General features: G+C 42.1%; 3 protein-coding genes across 3 annotated transcripts in view; 1 reads left to right on the forward strand and 2 right to left on the reverse strand.

Moving 5' to 3' along the window:
- The window catches only part of LOC115542969 (NLR family CARD domain-containing protein 3-like), a 397,473-nt gene that overhangs the window by 202,751 nt on the left and 172,741 nt on the right, over positions 1–21,981 (forward strand). The gene's annotated exons all lie outside the window — the stretch shown is intronic.
- Positions 289–16,842, reverse strand: LOC115541788 (NLR family CARD domain-containing protein 3; the record flags this gene model as incomplete). Its single annotated transcript, XM_030353627.1, has 9 exons — positions 289–1,481; positions 2,304–2,350; positions 2,522–2,695; positions 2,981–3,154; positions 4,779–4,952; positions 5,703–5,873; positions 6,304–8,092; positions 10,703–10,769; positions 16,768–16,842. Coding segments are annotated over 9 exons (3,216 nt in total), but the record flags the coding sequence as incomplete, so codon positions are not given.
- Positions 17,086–21,726, reverse strand: LOC115543003 (caspase-1-like; the record flags this gene model as incomplete). Its single annotated transcript, XM_030355543.1, has 3 exons — positions 21,674–21,726; positions 19,695–19,973; positions 17,086–17,141 (listed from the first exon to the last, which is right to left on the reverse strand). Coding segments are annotated over exons 1-3 (372 nt in total), but the record flags the coding sequence as incomplete, so codon positions are not given.

Below are 21,981 nucleotides of genomic sequence, written 5' to 3' on the forward strand. Positions count from 1 at the left end.
ACTCAAACAATAGAAGAACAGTCCCTTACATGAACACAATAAACACAAGGACTCAAACAATAGAAGAACAGTCCCTTACATGAACACAATAAACACAAGGACTCAAACAATAGAAGAACAGTCCCTTACATGAACACAATAAACACAAGGACTCAAACAATAGAAGAACGGTCCCTTACATGAACACAATAAACACAAGAACTCAAACAATAGAAGCAGCAGACATTACTAATCATAAACAGGTGTGCACATATCTTTAAAAACTGAAGATGTTCTACTGCTGTGATGTTCCCCACAGAACACAAGGAATCAATACTCAGTTTAAAGTCATCACAACATGATCTATAGCTTTTCCCATAGAGCGCTTGCATTATGAATATAAGATAAAATCTGCTTTACATCATGTTAGGCTTATCAAAATAACTGATATCAGAGCCCCGCAGTATGAAACTGTTGACGTCTGAAAATAGACACAATATTGTAGAATAACATTTTTAAAATTGATCATCAATCAATAATTAAAATACATTAGACAGTAGAAATAGTCTTTGTAAAAGCTGCTAAGTTAACCTGATGGAAGATCTTAAAAGTCTCTTCATTTCAAGTTAATAAACTTTAAGAAGCCCAAGAAAGTGTAGCATTTGGAGTTCAGTTGAGTACATGAATATAAATCACCAAAACACAGCGTGTGCGTGTGTGTGTGTGTGTGTGTGTGTGTGTGTCTATAACTGACACAGAGACACTGAGAAGTGTCCATACTCCCACCCCCGGGAGGAGGTCCTAAGACGCTGAGCCACCTCCTAACCCCCCCTAGGACCCCAGGAGGGCCTCACTGAGGACCCCAACCCAGAGGGAACCGCTGAGGGACCACAGAGACGCTGCTCCCCGGCCCCCCTAACCAGACCCCCGGGAGGAGGTCCTGTGTGTGTCTATAACTTACACAGAGACGCTGCTCCCCCGCCCCCATACCCAGAGCCCCGGGAGGAGGTCCTCCTGGGTGAAGGAGGAGCAGAAGGTGTGGAGGTGTGTCAGTGTGTCTGAGAACCCTCCTCCACCTGGGGACACTCTGTAGAAGGACAGAGAGCCAGCAGGCCGGTCCAGATACACTCCTACTCTGGTGGAGCCAGCGGGGGGGAGGGGGAGGGCTGTCTCTCTACCGTTGTACCGGGCAGAGTAACGACCATCAGTACAATAAAGAACCCAGTACTTGTTGTTCTCTCCAAGCAGGCTGTCACCACCCCGTCCTCTCCTTGTGATTCCTCTGTATGTCACTCCTATCTCAACCTGTCCTTTCCACTCTACCTCCCAGTAACAGCGGCCAGTCAGAGCCTCTCTACCCAACACCTGGGGCTGGGAGTCAAATCTCTCTGGGTGATCCGGATACGACTGGTGCTCTCCAACCCACGTCACCTTCCTGTTGTCCTCAGACAGAGAGAGTTCTCTGTGGGCCGTGTTGGGGTCCAGTTTGAGTTCACAGGCATCTGAGGGAGAACCAGAGATGATGAGCTGCTGAACCGCACTTCATCATCATCATCATCATCATCATCATCATCATCATCATCATCATCATCCTCCTCCTCCTCCTCCTCTTCATCATCACTTGTTCTGTTCTCCTGACATGAGGGGGGGGGGGGGTCATGTGATGTTATAGTTACATTGTTGTTTCATTATAGACCCGGACCCGAACCGGGACCGGGACATGATGAGTTGCTGAAACATTCTTCATCATCATCATCATCATCAGCTTTAGAAATATTTGTGAACATAGGTAAGATCATTTAAGTGAAACTTAAATGTAAATCCTATGTGTGTGTGAGTGGCTGTCCCATTCAAACATTGAAGCCTAGAAAAATGGATAAACTAAATCTACTACCGTAATATTTACGCGACGTACACATATTATACATCAAAACGTTCAGCATGATGAGCTCATTGCTCCTATGGAATATTTAAGCTATAGTCAACATACTTTTCAAGATATTAGACTTTGAAAGGTTCCGATACACATCCATTGTAATCCACCTGTGTAAACAACAGACTGAACCAGCTGAGCTCACATACAGGCTGGAAACTAACTGTTGATACCATAGAACTGGTTCATACATACTATACATAGACATGTACATATATACGTACACACACCTATAACAAACATACTAGATATACATCAACACAGGGAAACATAGCTACACAAACGTATACACAAGTCCACATGTGAATGACGGACGTCACCTCCTGCTGTGTGGATGGACTTTCCATCTCAATAGTGAGTGTGTGATGTGATGAATCAAACAGACACTTACACTTCTTTAGAGCTGGTTTCAGCCTCCACACTCCACCGTGCTCCACACTGGGGGGGAAACAAAGTGAGAGCAGCATGTTGAAACATTCACCTTCATCTGCTCTCATCACGTTCTACACAACATGAGTTACAGCTGCCTCTTCAAACCACTTCATCTAGCAGCAGCTTGAATCCTTGAAGGAGACTTTGTCCCTGAGTGGTGAGCTGTCCTCTCCATACCAGAGAGTGTCCAGTCTCCAGCGTGGATCCTCCAGTCCAGCAGAGAGCAGCGCAGCTCCAGAGTCTCCTGGGTGATTGTAGCTCAGGTCCAGCTCTCTCAGATGGGAGGGGTTGGAGCTCAGTGCTGAGGCCAGAGAAGCACAGCCTTCCTGTGTGACCAGGCAGCCAGACAACCTGCACACACACACACACACACACACACACACACACACACACACACACACACACACACACACACACACACACACACACACACACACACACACAGATATTGTTCAGTTAGAGTCAGGGGAAGTCTGCTGTATTTGGTACGCCAAGAACATTGCTTCACACCTTCTGACATTGTGTAGAACCAGGGAGTGTTTGTCAGCAGAGAAAGAGCAACAGAAATGCATCAGGCAGGAGCAGCACTTACTGGAAGCTAGAATAGCCAGTTTGAAGAAGAGGCTGACAACTGACCTGAGAGTTTCCAGTGTACAGTGTGGACTCCCCAGTCCAGCAGAGAGCAGCTTCACTCCTGAATCCTGCAGATCATTGGTACTCAGGTCCAGCTCTCTCAGACTAGAGGAGTTGGAGCTGAGAACTGAGGCCAGAGCTTCACAGCATCTCTCTGACAGATGACAGCCATTGAGCCTTCACACAAAATAAACACAACCTGTTAGGAACTGTAGTTAAATTATAGGAGAATTATAACCAGTTTTTTTTAAATACATGATATAATAAATAATATGAATAACCTGGATCTTAAAATATCAAGACAAAGAATTTAGACAGATGTTAAAATTATCAAACAAAAATTATCATTATACTTCACATAAACATACAGTTTTATTAATAGGTTGTTATTAAAGTTTATTTAACAACTCTAAACCGCACTTTACTGTCTGTCTACATGATAAACAGAATAATAATGTTATACAACATGCACATTATACCATCATTAACAAACTAAGAATATAATGTGTACCTAAACTGTCATGCCAACAGAAATATAAATATGTTTAGTTATTCTTATGAAAACAATGTATTTATGACCTAACCTTTCTGGATTTACCAAATAAAGTGAGTTAAAAGCCATCCTGATTCGATGACCTTTTCTAAAAGAAAACAACAGGTTTGTAAAGCAATTTGTATATTAATGTTACATCTATTGTAGTAGATTGTGTATTGTATTGGAATACATTGTATCAGTGCATCTAGATGTTTTGTATGAGAAGGTTTATCCAATATTACGTTCATTGTGTTGAGAGAAGAAAAATATCAGAGCGAGCAGGAAAACACAAAGAGAGCAAAGACAGCATTTGTGGGTGACATGCCGTCATAAACGTTGCAGGCCTGTATGGGCTCAGTGTTGCAACACAATAGACTCTTCGCTCTTAACGCGTGCAAGAAAAAGTCCTGGTACCATTATAGGGAGTGGAGAAGACTACGGTTTCCAACCAAAACATCCCAGACACAAACAGAAACACGAATAAAACCATCCCCACATACTCTCTGTCCCGTACTCCTTTAACCGTCAAACAACTGAGAAGTAAATGTTTAAACATCATTTATCTGGGCGATCTCTACAGAGAATAAAGTACTCTCCTCCTTTGTCTCTTCCCTCCCTCTCCTTTTTCCCGCTCACTCGTGACCTCTCACCCTTCCAAGATGACCCTGAAGTCTCAATATCAACCCATCCTATTGGTTGAACCCAAATATCATCAATATAACCAAATGTACTGAACATGGTTACAAATGTTTAAAATAGTGAGTTATCTCTTCAGCCTGGTTTAGCAATATGACAAGGTTATTCTGGAACCAATTCATGTTTGTGAATAAATGTTTTGTAATTTGAATAATGAATACTGGACATAATAAGCTTTGAAAATATATTTTGTTTGACAATGGCAAGTTTCAAATATTTGTTTTGATAGACCCTCCAATATGTTGCTGATGATGCTTTGAGGGGGTCTTAAGGGTCCAACTAGAGGTCTCAGACCCTCCCAAGACCCCCTGTATTCCACCCTGCTCTCAACTATCACCGTCCCGTACACGGGAGACACTATCGTTATATTTTGTGTTCATGTTTGTTTTTATAATTAAAAATGTGCAATTATATGGATCTATAACTATATCCACCTCAACAACAAGATGTAGCACTTCTATGATACCAAAGTCATTAATGTGGTCACCACAGGTACCGAGTTATCAGCTGAGTAATATAACTGTTCTCTGATATGGATTGTGGTGTATCTGCACATTGATTAAAACTGACCTGAGAGTTTCCAGTGTACAGTGTGGACTCCCCAGTCCAGCAGAGAGCAGCTTCACTCCTGAATCCTGCAGATCATTGGTACTCAGCTCCAGCTCTCTCAGACTAGAGGAGTCTGAGCTGAGAACTGAGGCCAGAGCTTCACAGCATCTCTCTGACAGATCACAGCCATTGAGCCTTCACACAAAATAAACATGTTAGGAACTGTAAAATAACTATAGGAGAATTATAACCAGTTTTTTTAAATACATGAAATAACAAATAATATGAATAACCGGGATCTTAAAATATCAAGACAAAGATTTCACACAGATGTTAAATTATCAAGCAAAAATTATCATTATACTTCACTTAAACATAGTTTTATTAATAGGTGGTTATTCAACTTTATTAAACAACTCTAAACCAGACTTTACTGTCTGACTATATGATAATCAGAATAATGATCTTATGCAACATACACATTATACCATCATTAACAAACTAAGAATATAATGTGTACCTAAACTGTCATGCCAACAAAAATATAAATATGTTTTTATTCTTATGAAAACAATGTATTTATGACCTAAACTTTCTGGATGTAAATCTGTTAAATGTCTTCTGATATTGAACCTTTTGGTGTTATTGAGGGTGACCATTGGGTAAAACTGACCTGAGTGTCCAGTTTACATTTCGGACTCTCAACTATCACCGTCCCGTACGCGGGAGACACTATCGTTATATTTTGTGTTCATGTTTGTTTTCATAATTAAAAATTTGCAAGCGTATGGATCTATAACCATATCCACCTCAACAACAAGATGTAGCATTTCTATGATACCAAAGTCATTAATGTGGTCACCACAGGTACTGAGTTATCAGCCGAGTAATATAACTGTTCTCTGATATGGATTGTGGTGTATCTGCACCTTGATTAAAACTGACCTGAGAGTTTCCAGTGTACAGTGTGGACTCCCCAGTCCAGCAGAGAGCAGCTTCACTCCTGAATCCTGTAGATTATTGGAACTCAGGTCCAGCTCTCTCAGACTAGAGATGGAGCTGAGAACTGAGGCCAGAGCTTCACAGCATTCCTCTGACAGACGACAGCCATTGAGCCTTCACACAAAATAAACATGTAAGGAACTGTAAAATAACATAAACCTTTAAGTTATTCAATAATGAAGGAATTTAATTAGTTTAACAAAAAATACTAAATAATTAGGTGTATAAAGGTTAATTATATATTCAATGCGAAATGTTAAATAGTTCTTTAGTTGAGATTGAAAATGTTTTTAAATGTGTGTTTTAAACGATGTAAGTCGCTTTGGATAAAAGCGTCTGCTAAATGCCCTAATTGTAAATTGTAATTGTAAATGAAAACTACTTCTATGTTCTATAGTTCAGAATATTCTCTTATGTGCACTGTAATACATTAAACGTTAATAGGACACCTACAGAGATCTTTTGCATATTATTTTAACCTTATATTTTAGTTGTATGTATATTGTGTAGTGTGTATTTTAATTCCTGTTACGAGTGAACCTACAGAGATGTTTTGGAGACTTTGACCACTGGCAGCAGCCTCAGAAGACCCTGTTCTGAAGCAGAGTATTTCTTCAGGTCAAACACGTCCAGCTCCTCTTCTGATGTCAGTAAGATGAAGGCCAGAGCTGACAGTTGAGCAGGAGAGAGAGATTCTCCGGAGAGTCTTCCTGATGCCAGGTACTGTTGGATCTCCTTCACTAGAGAACGGTCGTTCAGCTCATTCAGACAGTGGAACAGATTGATGCTTCTCTCTGGAGAGAGATATCCATCTATCTTCTCCTTGATGTAAGACACTGTTTCTGTATTGGTCAGTGAGCTAGTTCCTGTCTGTCCCAGCAGACCTCGTAGGACAATCTGATTGATCTCCAGAGAGAGGCCCAGGAGGAAGCGGAGGAACAAGTCCAGGTGTCCGTTCTTACTCTGTAAGGCCTTGTCCACAGCACTCTGATAGAGGAGGAGGAGTTTATCTTTCCCAGAGGTGGGTGGTTTTTCTGAGAGCAGATTGATACCAGTGTCGATGAAGGACAGAAAGACATAAAGAGCAGCCAGAAACTCCTGGATGCTCAGATGGACAAAGCAGAACACCCTGGCCTGGTACAGCCCAAACTCCTCTTTAAAGATCTGGGTGAACACTCCTGAGTACACTGAGGCTGCTTTGATGTCGATGCCACAGTCTGCCAGGTCTTCCTCGTAGAAGATCAGGTTGCCTTTCTCCAGCTGGTTAAAAGCCAGTTTTCCCAAAGAAACGATGATCTCCCTGCTCTCTGAACTCCAGTGTGGATCTGTTTCAGATCTCCCATGGTACTTTCTGTCCCCCTGTATGGACTGAACCCTCAGGAAGTGGCTGTACATCTGACTCACGTTCTTGGGCATCTCTTTTATCTGGGATTTCTTTAAGATGTCCTCCAGAACTGTAGCAGTGATCCAACAGAAGACTGGGATGTGACACATGATGTGGAGGCTTCGTGATTTATTTACGTGGGAGATGATTTTGTTGGCCAGCGTCTCCTCTCTGAATCTCTTCCTGAAGTACTCCTCCTTCTGTGAGTCAGTGAACCCCCTCACCTCTGTCACCCTGTCAACACACTCAGCAGGGATCCGATTGGCTGCCGCAGGGCGTGTGGTTATCCAGATGCGAGCGGAGGGAAGCAGGTCGCCCCTGATGAGGTTTGTCAGCAGCACGTCCACCGAGGTGGACTCTGTGACATCAGTCCAGATCTGGTTGTTCTGGAAGTCCAGAGGAAGTCGACACTCATCCAGACCATCTAAGATGAAGACAACTTGGTACCGGTGGAATCTGCAGATTTCTGCTTCTTTGGTCTCAATAAAGAAGTGATGAACAAGTCCCACCAAGCTAAACATTTTATTTTTCAGTAAATTCAGCTCTCTGAAAGTGAGGAGAAATGTGAAGTTTATGTCACGGTTGGCTTTGCCTTCAGCCCAGTCCAGAGTGAACTTTTGTGTTAAGACGGTTTTACCAATGCCGGCCACTCCAGTTGTCATTATTGTCCTGATTGGTTTATCTGATTTATCTTGTCCAGGTAAGGGTTTAAAGATGTCCACACATCTGATTGGTGTTTCCTTCATGGCTGGTTTCCTGGAAGCTGTTTCAATCAGTCTGACCTCATGTTCCTGGTTGACCTCTCCACTGCCTCTCTCTGTGATGAAGAGCTCTGTGTAGATCTCATTCAGAGGTCTTTGCTCCCGTTGTGTGATTCCCTCATCCAAACTCCACAACTTCTTCTTCAAACGAGACATGCATTTAGTTTGGCACTCGACAGCAGCAGATTCTAAATGAGGAAGAAAAACAGAAGACATCAGTTAGTGGATGGTGACATCAGTGGAACCAGGTCAATCTTTCCTGTTAAATGATCAACTTTATGATATTTAGTGGCCTCATTACTTGTGGTCGGAGAAGCTGGTTGTGACAAGGTCTGCACGGTACAGATTAGGGTTGGGCGATTGTCTACAAGCTTTCATCATCCGATTGCGCCCCCTAGAGATCGTTGATAGTCGATCTGATCGTCGTCAATATCACCGTTTCATGTAACGCTGAATGCATCTACTCCTTTCTACTACTTTCAGTTGGTTTCATTGAAGCCGTCTGGTCAACCTGTAACTAAATCAATTTTCCACCGTTTACCTTCAGTCAAACCATTGAACAAATCTGTACACTTCAATCTTCAATAATATCAAAATGAAATTTTGATAGCTTTTATACTTTTTCAGAATCACAGTTTGAGTTTCTTAACGGCATAGTTTTCAGTTGCTCTCATTGATTTCCGTTGACGCCAGAGAGTGAGAACGTTCAGGCACACACGCAATAGCTCCGCCACATAGCCGCGTTTACAAGGACACTTCGAATCGATTAGAAGTGGAAGAACAGCTCAATCGGTATAACATTCTTTCATATATACACCTCAACTGGAATACAATTCTCTGATCGGAATAGAATTCCAGGTGGAATAGAAGAGGTGGTGTAGTCCGCTATAAACGACATTTATACACTCATTCCGATTGGTTTGGGGTGGGTGCGGCTACTTTATAACTGAGAGAGATGGCATCAGCAGCTGTAGTAGTTAGCAATTGGTCCGTCTGTACTATTATGCACACCGAACTAGACCGCTGTCAAGGAAAGTGGATTTTATGCCTGATTCACGTTTTTCTTATCACTCTGCAAGTCGTCCGGTAACTTATCAAGCGTGTTCGGTTGCTAAGCGACGTCAACATCTTTGGCAGACTATTTCTCTGCCGGTCAACACTAGGAATTGTAATTCTAAAAAGACACACCGTGTGAAGATATTGTTTCGTTTTGACAAGGAGCCGTGTAATAAGCAGGTTAATGTATAATATAATGTATCCCTTACATATATCATATAAGTCCAGACCAACATTAAGGTCGTGCGTGAGAGACATACGGAAGTACGCTTACCACTTTTGTAAATGCCATACATACAGTACATTCAGATTGTACGATAGGAATAGATCTATTCCGATTAATAATTAATTAATTGGATCAGAAGTGTCCATGTAATCGCGGCTTGGACACAGACGCAATGGCTCCGCCATTGTCTTAGGACACACACACACACCCAAAGTTTTTCAAAGTGACATGCAGCAGAGTGTGATGTCATTTTGCCATGCGAGCAGATCAGTAGGTTTCGAGCCCCTCCCCTCTCCTCTCCTCCCCTCTCCCTCCTCCTCCTCCTCTCTCCTCCTCACCTACTCTCTCCTCCTCCTCCTCCCCTTTCCTCCTCTCCTTCCCATCTCCTCTCCTCTCCTTCCCAACTCCTCTCCTCCTCCTCTCCTCCTCTCTCCTCCTCTCCCCTCTCCCTCCTCCTCCTCCTCCTCTCGCCTCCTCCTCTCTCCTCCCCTCCTCTCTCCTCCTCTCTCCCTCCTGTCCTCTCTCCTCCCCAAACCATTTAACCTGATACCCCCACAATAACCCTTCATATCTGGACTAAACCATTTAACCTGATACCCCCACAATAACCCTTCATATCTGGACTAAACCATTTAACCTGATACCCCCACAATAACCCTACATATCTGGACTAAACCATTTAACCTGATACCCCCACAATAACCCTTCATATCTGGACTAAACCATTTAACCTGATACCCCCAAAATCACCCTTCATATCTGGATCAATCCATTTAACCTGATACCCCCACAATAGCCATACATATCTGGATCAAAGCATTTGACCTGATAACACCACAATAACCCTACATACTGTGTCTGGATCAAACCATTTAACCCCCGAGGGGAAAGATATCTCCACATTGAAGTTAAAAGTCAATTAGTCTGAAAATAACAAATAGGAGTGTCATATTGTTTTTCTAAAATTTGAATTTCTCTTGTTGTTAGGGCCAATTTATTCTTAGTTTTACTTTATTGACAATAAACTCCCCCTGCTGGCTCTTTTATGTTGGTTTGAGCTGCCTCCTGGAACTCAATCTAGGTAGACAGGATGCGAGGCCAGTTAGGGGACCGCATTAGGAAAACACCAGCCACGGTCGGGAGAAATGTTTTGACCACAAATACAAACTAGAATACGAACATGAAAACGAACACGAATAAGAATTGCCTATGTGAATTATGTACAAAAATACACGCTGGAATATAAACTTTTCGTTTGCATTTAGACTGAAACCCGCGTATGCCTTGGAATTTTTTTTTTTGTTATAGTTAGAAGGACAAGAGATCCTATTTTCGTTGTAATTCGATTATGTTTGATTGAACAGGATCGTGTGTCTGAAATACCCCCTCGCCTGGGCTCGCACGGTGTCTTGAAAGAATGTAGGACAAGCTGCCAAAACACCTGTCTTCAAAGTAAGAGTCTCTTCTGCCCTCCAAAATAATAGTCTCCTCTGTCTTCAAAGTAAGAGTCTCTTACCGCCCCACAGTGTGTCGGCCAGTTCCTCCTGGTTCATCTCCAGCTCTGTTTGATGCTGTACAGACTGAGCACTGGTAACCTTTGACCTCTCCTGATGTCTGTGGAGAACACACACACACACACACACACACACACACACACACACACACACACACACACACACACACACACACACACACACACACACACACACATTTTTCCTGACTTGTAAACATCAGTATCAGTAAGGTCTGATAACAACCAACTTGTCTCTTTTATCGTCTGTTTGAAACTCCTACCTCTCGTCTCTGGAGGGGCGTCCATCTTTAAAGGTAACAGGTATATTCATAGAGTGGTCACTCTTCATGGAGACACAGCTGGGTCCACGGGAGTCTGCTCTCTGCTGCCTCCTCCTGAAAAACAAACACCATCTGGAAGTTAGGATTTGTGGATATCGTTTCGTCATCATTTATTGGAGGACTACCCAACTACTATTTCATGACTTTCCATTTCAATAATATTTCTATGATTTTTGAAAAAAGGGGAGCTGAAAAATGAAGTTATTATGGTATTTAAGCACTAACATGTTGACATAAAAACACACTAAGTACCCTTCATACTGTGCATTAGGGCTTTGACTCCAAACTTCGTTATTCGAATATAATTAGAATATCAAAAAATAAATCAAAATTTGAACGAATATTAGGCAAGCCTTAATATTCGAACCTGTTATGGGCCGAGAGAGAGAGACGTCGGAGAACCCGACGCAGTCTATTCATAATATTGTAATGACCACGGAAGAGGCAGTGAATGAAGTATTGATTAGACAGCGATTTATTAGAAACCTAATAAACCGTTGGAAAACGCAAGACCGGTAACCATAGCAACGCCGGTAAACAAACCTCGCAAAGCCCAATCCAGGTCTTACTGAAGGAATTTAATGGTCAAAATATTATTAATAAATATTCGAATATATTTGAATATTAATATTAATAAACTAACTAAGTTCGAATAGTGTTTTTGGGCAAAAGTCAAAGCCCTACTGTGCAAAGAGTGTTGATGCACAATGTGTTTAGCTAACAAAGAAAATAGAGCAGTCAGTTTCTGCATTTCTACACAGACCTGTGTTGTTCTTCACTGATAATTTGTTTCAACAAATCACTCCACCTCCAAAGATAAATTTAAACTGATTCAATAAATGGGGCCGTTTGAAAGACATTGAACTTTTAAACATTAAACCTGTAAAGTCTGCTACAAGTCGTCTTAATATTAATTTAATTCATACGATTGCTGGGTCCAGGGGAGTCTGCTCTCTGCTGCTGCTCTGGGCTTCAACACACGCACGCACACGCACACGCACACGCACACACACACACACACACACACACACACACACACACATTTCGCCTGACTTGTAAACATCAGTATCAGTAAGGTCTGATAACAACCAACTTGTCTCTTTTATCTTCTGTTTGAAACTCCTACCTCTCGTCTCTGGAGGGGCGTCCATCTTTAAGGCGAGACACCACAGGCAAAATCATCGATTTTTCAGTCACTGGTCAATTTTGATATTTTGGGCTATTTTGCACCGTTAACATGTAATGTTTCATACAAAAGAAAAAAAAAAGTCAAAACAAAACATTTAGGTGTTTGTTTTAGTATAGTTAGTCAACTTGCGCCTCTGAATTTTACAGAAGATTCACCAAAAGTTTGCTTTACGCACCGTTTCAAATGACAGCCGGTCTCTGTCATATGTGTTCCGTGGTATCGTTGGAAAGCACTCGATCTGCTGCACAACGTAAAACTGATATCTGATTGGCTGGACTTGATTTCCGACAAGACGATTGGTTCGAATGTATCACGTTGTATGCTCTCACGCTTCCTGGTTAGCTTTCCGTGGGACATTCGTTTTTCGAGATGGAGCGTCGATTTAAAGCATCCAAGAAAAGAGCCAAGCAATTGGCACTTGCGCGAAAGATTATTGAGAGGGGAAGCAATACATCAAACGATGACATTCCGGAAAGTGCATCGTTGCGTAAATTGAAGCAGCAGAGTCCTGATCGCGGCAGTGACCAATATGCCACTCAGCAGTGGCTCATAGTTCATGTTGCTCGCTTGAACGAGCTAATAGGTGATCTTATTTGTCCAAACTGTACTGGATCTGGCTTGCAAATTCAAATCGATCCACAAAATCAGGGATTTTGTAATAGTTTGTTGCTTGAGTGCAGTTTGTGTGAACGGGACAAATACTGCAAAAGTGTGTTTACATCCACACGTCTTCACCAGGAGACTAGAGGTGACGTCGCATTTGATGTAAATATCAGGATGGTGCTTTTAGCTCACGAATTAGGATTGGGGTATGCAGCGCTCAAAAAGATAAGCAAGATTTTGGGGATTCCTGGCTTGTGTCTCAAAACTTTCCAGAGACACGATAAGACAGTGACAGGTAGGCTATGGCAAGTCTTTGTGTCAGTATATAATAAAAACAAATAAAGTGGCATTTCATCAAAAAATCATAAAATCTGACTATATGAAAATAACCAGAAATGTTGGTGATAACATTATACATATCATTTTAGTGGCAGAAATGTGTGTCCCGATGTGGCTGACATAATAAGGGAGGATGAGAATGCCACAATCAACATCAGTGTGTCGTTTGATGGCACATGGCAGAAGAGAGGTTTCACGTCCCGCCACGGCATTGGCGTGTGCATCGACATCCTCACTGGACTGGTTTTGGACTTTGAGGTGCTATCCTCCTACTGCCACGCCTGTACCCTGAGAGAGAGTGCTAGGCGAGATGGTAAAATGACACAGAAAGAGTTTGAAAGCTGGAAGGAGACCCATGTAGACTGTGCAAAAACGTTCTCAGGGTCAAGTAAGGCCATGGAGCAGGAGGCAGCCAAGAGGATGTGGGCCACGTCTGTCTCCCAACATCAACTGCGCTACGCAGAGATGCTGTCAGATGGGGACAGTGCAGCATTCAGGCAGGTGGTTGAACTCAACCCATACCCTGGACATGAAATAACCAAGCTTGAGTGCATAAATCACGCGCACAAGCGCATGGGCACAGCTCTGAGGAATCTGAGTGCTAAGGCTAAGTTAGGGGGCAAAGGTCAGGGTAAGCTCACTGCCAAGAAATGCAAAGCCTTGCAGAACTTTTACAGGGGAGCTATTTTAAATAACCAAGGGTCAGTTGATGTAATGAAGGCACAAATATGGGCAGGTCTCCTCCACTGCATGTCAAGTGATGACAATCCAATGCACACTAGATGTAGTCCAACCTGGTGTTGGTACAGGAGAGCAGAGGAGAATGGAGAAAATCCAGACAGCCATCGGCTTCATGCAGGCAACTCGTTATCACGAGAGGTGGGTCAGAAACTCATCCCTGTGTATCACCGGATGTCCAGTGACAGCCTGCTCACACGCATGCAGCATGGAGGCACTCAGAATGCCAACGAATGCCTCAATTCGGTAATATGGGCCCGATGTCCAAAGACAGTCTTTGTGGGGAAAACCAGGGTTGAGGCTGCAGCCAGTATGGCCATTTCTACTTTTAATGAGGGTGCCTCTGCTATGCTGGCTGTGATGGAGAAGTTGTGGCTCCAGAGTACAGTGGTTACTGTCAATCGGATGAAAGTTGATGACATGGTCCGAATATCAAAAGCCAATAGTGTCCATTCCGCAAGTGCAAAGCGGAAACGTAAAAGTGTAAGCACAGCCAGAAAAGTGAAAAGACACCAGCAGGAGATAGAGGAGGGCCCTACATATGGTGCTGGCATGGAGATGTAGATTGCACATTCATTTGGGGGAACTATGTTGTGTAATGTTTGAGTTTTGTTATGTAATATTCTTTAGTTTTGCCATATAAATCTTTAAAGGCCGTTTTCTCAAAATGAGTTTTTCCTCACACGCCAAGCAAGGAATCTCCACTTCTGTAGCACCTACATACACCAAACTTTAGAATCTTATTCTCAGCTACTATATGAAGATATTTACAGTGGGATTTATTGATATATCATTCTTGGCCTGATTTACATGACATTTTATGCATAAAAATAGGGCGGAAATACATATTTTTAAGGCATTGGCAGTATTTTCTGATTAACTGGATAACGAAAGGAGATATCCATAATCCCCTCTGTAAATATTTTTCTATTTAATATAGCAACAACATGAAAAAATTATTTTGAGCCTGGCTTTTTCCAATGGTCCGATTCTTCGTTTCAAAATGTATGCATATTTGCGCATATTTTATTAGATATAGCCTAATTAGCATATCGTAACATACAATTACAGAAAACTTCCAATGCATTTTCTTCTTCTAATCATGTGGCTAATCAACCGGTAAAGTTTCATAAAGATATCTGTAAGTTAAAAAAAAAATCCTATTCACCTGCCGTGTCTCGCCTTAAAGGTAACAGGTATATTCATAGAGTGGTCACTCTTCATGGAGACACAGCTGGGTCCAGGGGAGTCTGCTCTCTGCTGCCTCCTTCTGAAAAACAAACATCTGGAAGTTAGGATTTGTGGATATCGTTTCGTCATCATTTATTGCAGGACTACCCAACTAATATCTCATGACTTTCCATTACAATAATATTTCTATGATTTTTGAAAAAAGGGGGGCTGGAAAATGAATTTATTATGGTATTCAAGCACTAACATGTTGACATAAAAACACACTAAGTACCCTTCATACTGTGCATTAGGGCTTTGACTCCGAACTTCGTTATTCGAATATAATTTGAATATCAAAAAATAAATCAAAATTTGAACGAATATTAGGCAGCCCTTAATATTGGAACCTGTTATGGGCAGGCCAAGAGGGAGAGACGTCGGAGAACCCCACGCAGTCTATTCATAATATTGTAATGACCACGGAAGAGGCAGTGAATGAAGTATTGATTAGACGGCGATTTATTAGAAACCTAATAAACCGTTGGAAAACGCAAGACCGGTAACGATAGCAACGCGGTAAACAAACCTCGTGAAGCCCAATCCAGGTCTTACTGAAGGCATTTAATGGTCAAAATATTATTAAGAAATATTCGAAGATTAATATTAATAAACAAACGAACTTCGAATGGGATTTTTGGGCAAAAGTCAAAGCCCTACTGTGCATAGAGTGTTGATTCACAATGTGTTTAGCTAACATAGAAAATAGAGCAGTCAGTTTCTACATTTCTACACAGACCTGTGTTGTTCTTCACAGATAATTTGTTTCAACAAATCACTTCGCCTCCAAAGATAAATTCAAACTGATTCAATAAATGGGCCGTTTGAAAGACATTGAACTTTTAAACATTAAACCTGTAAAGTCTGCTACAAGTCGTCTTAATATTAATTTAATTCATACGATTGCTGGGTCCAGGGGAGTCTGCTCTCTGCTGCTGCTCTGGCCTTCAACACACACACACACACACACACACACACACACACACACACACACACACACACACACACACACACACACACACCCCCCCCCCCCCCCCCCCCCCCCCCCCACACGGATCACTGAGCCAACTGTAAAGGCTGCCTTAATATAGTCAGAATACAGGTATATATTAATACCGTGTAATAACAGCCTGGGTATGCTATCAGTACATTACTGCATGTCACCGAGGCGAGGAACAACACCGTTTAGTGACGTCATTGGATATGCTTATTGCATGTCCTAACATGGAGCTCAGCTCACACAATATGCTGTTTTATACAACATCTGAAGTTATTTGATTGGACGGGAGGCAATCCATGAGTACTACTAAATAAAGCGTTCTTCAAAAAAGTTAATGAGGTGAAAGGTTTTCAAAGTGGAGGAAGAAGGGGTGCTGGCTGCGACCGACCGGTAGACCTAAAGAACCGGTTTGACTCACAGAGACAATGGACAAATCTTATGCAACACACACACACACACACACACACACACACACACACACACACACACACACACACACACACACACACACACACACATTTTTCCTGACTTGTAAACATCAGTATCAGTAAGGTCTGATAACAACCAACTTGTCTCTTTTATCATCTGTTCGAAACTCCTACCTCTCCTCTCTGGAGGGGCGTCCATCTTTAAAGGTAACAGGTATATTCATAGAGTGGTCACTCTTCATGGAGACACAGCTGGGTGCAGGGGAGTCTGCTCTCTGCTGCTGCTCTAGCCTTCATCACAACACACACACACACACACACACACACACACACACACACACACACACACACACACACACACACACACACACACACACACACACACAGCTGTTACTCAGAGTAATGATGGAGTCATGATGTATCACTGCTGAGCTCTGAGATGGACAACAGTCACAGACAGAGAGATCCTCTTCTTACCTCTTAGCTTTCCTCCGGCGGCCATGTTCCCCAGAGAGAGTGGTCTTAGAGGTAGGACCCCCCTCCTCTCTCTCCTCATCCATAGTAGACTGGAGACCTGGACACAAACACAACTCATCCATCACTTCATTTGCCTTCTGAACTTTAGCTGTTTATTGAGAGATCATTGTGACTGCGTCACACTAAAGCATTATGGACGTCATAGACCGTCAATATCAACCCCACAACATAACCACACTGCCCTCACTACAGTAAAGACGTGTACAGCAGATGAGAACTGAGAGATGAGAATTAAACACCGTGAGGCTGTAACTGTGCTTAACACGAAAAATATATACAAAAGACTTAAAAAATATATTGTTGTAAAATTTAAAAAGTAAAGAACGTTTGAATAATTTCTCTTTTCTGGAACCAAGTCTGAATTCTGTCACTTTACTTAACCACAGATTCCATAAATCAACTGGTGAAGCTCAACACACCGATAGGGTATCCTCTTATGACCAACGAGTCTCTTTCTCTCCCTCTATGGCCAAAGCTGTGGTTAGACCCAGAGGAACCCCCCTGTGAAAGTGGTACAGTCCAGCAACAGTCTGGCCTGTCGCTACGAACACAGATATCACATAAATATAATTGAACGCAGTGTTTAGTTCATCACACGGGTCAGAAAAGCAGTGAAACATGAACTAACGTTGTATTCTCTACAGTAAACTCATTATTATATACCAGTAACCTAAAGACGATATAAACGGTAGTAAACTGTCTTTTATCTTTTCTTACCTTATCTAATTAAAATGCGTCCCATACGGTATAAAGTTATACAAGAATAAAGGTAAGGGGAGAAACAGAGATTAAAGTGTTTATAAATCAAGTTAATCAGGTGAAAGGTTTTCAAAGCGGAGAAAGAAAGGCTCCTCGCTGCGACAGAAGTTTTATATGAGGAAGTGAGTAACCGAGCTGAAGCGGTTTGACTCACAGAGAGAGGAGGAGCCGCACCTCTCAGCGCGGGTCACGTGTTTTCTGACACACACACACACACACACACACACACACACACACACACACACACACACACACACACACACACACACACACACACACAGTGTTAGCAGGTAGGCTCATTCCTACTGCCTACCTTGCACAGCGGAATAATAATTCTAAGGGATGAACAGACGTTCAGACGTTTATCTCTTCAGTCATCAATCTCGTGACAATGTTTATTGAAGAACTGGTCACAACATGCTGCTCTCCGTGAGAGTCAGGTAGAGAGAGGGAGGAGGGTAACAGCCCCCTTATAAGGTAGTGGTGTCATCAGTCACACGCGGCTCCACGACATATTTGGCGCAACAGCGCCTCCTCCTGAACAAATACAGTTACATGCATTCATACACTTATGCACTCTCAACACACACACACACACACACACACACACACACACACACACACACACACACACACACACACACACACACACACACACACACACACACACACACACAGTGGCCGGCCAGCGAGGTCAGGTGGACCGGCCCACAGTCGTGAGCAACCGCGAGGCGTCTGCAAGCCGGCCCTGAGCATAATTTATTCCCTGTCAAGACGCCGTGAAAATCCCAGAAATAAACAATACATGTCTCGAGAACATCCAACCAACATTTATACCACTTGCTTACTCTCTATGTCTCATTCATGGTTTTTCTTTTATATTATTTTTTTTACTTCATTTAATTCTTCATTATTCAGGCGTTACAGAACTTTCATGGCCATGAATAAATAATACGAACTACAGTTTACTTTAATTTGTTTGTTCTTGAATTGACGTAGAATGGAGCAAAGACTCCTGGGATTGGGAAATGCGTTTATCCAATAAACAGCTAGCAGGTCAAGTCCATTTTCGGAAATGTAGGGGGATATATGAGCGGCCCCACGTCTAATGGCATGACCCTAAAGACGCGCCAGACAGAGAAGGCGATCAAGTTCGTGGTTGCTTGCTTTTGCTTGTTGTGGCACTCATGGAAGGCAAGAAGAGAAAAGAGAAAGGAGGGGCTGAAAAGGCCAGAATAAAGAAGAGGCGGATGCATCTAAGTGCTCAAAAATAACGGATTTATTCCGAATTCAGGCAAGTGTCGAGTTGTGCAGGTGAATTGAAAGAATAACAGTTAGCCGGAGCTCCACCATTGACGTTATTGCTAGGCGGGAGCTAGCACAAGCTGCTAGTCAAATGTGTATGTGCTGAATTAATGACTTAACTGATCTTTCTCTTTTAATGGATGGAGAATATGTTCTTTTCCTACCAGAGGCCAGGGCTCCGGACATCAAAGCTAATCTTAGGGTGCTGGCATGCCGTCAGACCACATACAGAGTTAGACTAGACACACCAAACACAGACACTAGTTTCAACAACGTAATTCATGTCGGCACCAACCCCCATGGATACCATAATTGTAAAACAACATTGCGTTCTTGGTTCTCAGCACTTAGTAAAACCCCTACCTCTCAAAAAAGGTAAAATGTATGCCACACAAATGCAATCCCGAGTGGATGATAATGAATCACTGGATCCCAGTGGATTAAAGGACAAAGAAGCTCCCCTCTTGTTAAAACAAAGCTGGCAGAGACCATTTCTCTAAAAAGTAGATTGATGGTAACAACTCACCCACACCAGCAAGAGAAGAGATCAGACCCAGGGTGGAGCATAAGTGTTTGTCCCTCTTCTTCATTCTATCAATCATCACGTGACTTGCTCTCTCCCCTTTACCGATCACCATGTCGATCAGACACCGTGCTCGGTCCGTTCTGGTCGTCTGGCCCTCAATCACAGAGTCCTTTTCCTCAGTACTAAACACCTTCTGTTGCCAAAGGTCATCCAGAAGACCTTTGATAACTGGGTCTGAGACTCTCTTCATAAATTCAGAACGGATCATTCGAAGCTCCCCTGGAAGAGAAATCAAAAGGCAATATGAAATGACAATGAGCAAACAAGATAGTTGATTCACTAAACTCGTCTTTATTGGGGTAAAGATAAAACCGTTTGTTGCACCAACTTGTTAACTCACAACATAAAAAAGGTCCTTCAAACGAACAACTTTGATAGTTTATTTAAATATTGTTTCTAGTTCAGATCAATAATTCTAAAAACCCATGCCTATCATACAGCAAAATTCAACAGTTTGTCCCTTGTGCATTAAGATAAACAAAGCTTACCTTCCAGTTCATAGTAACGTGGCTTTGCGCCGATTCCATATACTTTAGAATATACTTTGGTTTTTCCCTCACTCTTCCTTGAGGCTAACGCCTGATTTTTTATAGGTTAGAATATCTTCTTCGACATTTCGAATGACTACATTATGAATAGTGTCTATTCTATGACGTGTGTTTCATGCGTGCAGATTAACCATCATCAACGATCTAGTGTAGAGGTTAATCCTATTTCCTATCACTTTAATCTGTAGAAGAGCTTTTGTCCAAACAAGATCTGACAAAAGGGTTTACTTAGAGGAACCCTCTCATGACCTGCTGGTATCTTTACACTTTTCAGCTTACATTGGTTTTAATCTTTTAGTTGTAGGCTGTAAGCAAACAGTAAACCAATATTTTTTGGCTATATCGGAAAGTTTGTTGACATCTTTACATTATAATCCTTGTTTCAGTTTATCAATACTTTGACAACTGGTCAACAACAGTATCTTTTATTAATATAAAGGTTTCTGACTGATCCAACACAGGGCATAATCCAACACAGAGATTTGGATCGTAAACTTTGCTGGAGCACATTTCTCTCATGTAAAAATAAGAAAAATCGAAAAAATAATAAATTCTATCTGGCAGTCAGATCACCACTGGTTTAATTTTTTAATTACAATTATTTGGACGATTGAGTGCATGCAGGTGAGGGGGAAGGCATCTTGAGTGAGGGGCGCTGCCCTGCGAAAGCCATAACTGTAACCTTGAAACGGCTAAATATAGGCTGGTCTTTCGTTATATTTGCCCCAGACTATGCTTCAATAGTGATTAAACAATGATTAAAAAGGCCTATTGTGATGGAAGTATTCTCTTGCTTAGTCTCATGCGCTGTCATGGTAGTTTCGCTTGCTCGCACACACTCTAAAAAATCATTATCAATTAGCTGCTAATTGCTGATTAGCAATTCTGCTAATCTTGAGTCAGCCTCTACAGCTGTTGTAAAGTTCATAAAAAGCGTGGGAGCGGTTTAGGCTGTGTATGTCAACCGTGGCGGAATAATAATAATAATAATAATAAAACTAACAATTACAATAGGTTGCCTTCGTACTTTGTGCTTGGCCAAGCTGAATCAAACCATTTAACCTGATACCCCACATAACCCTAAATATATCTGGATCAAACCATTTAACCCCCAAGAGGTAAGATGTCTCCATATGAAGTTCAAAAGTAATTTAGTCCGAACAGGACAAATAAGAGTCTCATACTGCTCCTTAAAATTTGAATTTCTTCTCTACTTCAAAGTTAGAGACTCTTCTGCTCTTCATAATAGTCCCCTCTGTCTTCAAAGTAAGAGTGTCTCCTGCTCTTCATGATAATAGTCCCCTCTGTCTTCAAAGTAAGAGTCTCTTCATGATAATAATCCCCTCGGTCTTCAAAGTAAGAGTCTCTTACCGCCCCACAGTGGGTCAGCCAGTTCCTCCTGGTTCATCTCCAGCTCTGTTTGATGCTGCTGTACAGACTGAGCACTGGTAACCTTTGACCTCTCCTGGCGTCTGTGGAGAACACACACACACACACACACACACACACACACACACACACACACACACACACACACACACACACACACACACACACACACACACACACACACACACACACTCTTACTGGGCAGTTTTTAGGTGAGAGCATTTCACTTGTTTCCAGCTTTTAAGTCCTTAATTATCTCAATAAGATATTATAACTTGTTACTGAGATGT

This window comes from Gadus morhua, chromosome 4 (genome assembly GCF_902167405.1).
Source record: "Gadus morhua chromosome 4, gadMor3.0, whole genome shotgun sequence".
NCBI classification, from domain to species: Eukaryota; Metazoa; Chordata; class Actinopteri; order Gadiformes; family Gadidae; genus Gadus; species Gadus morhua.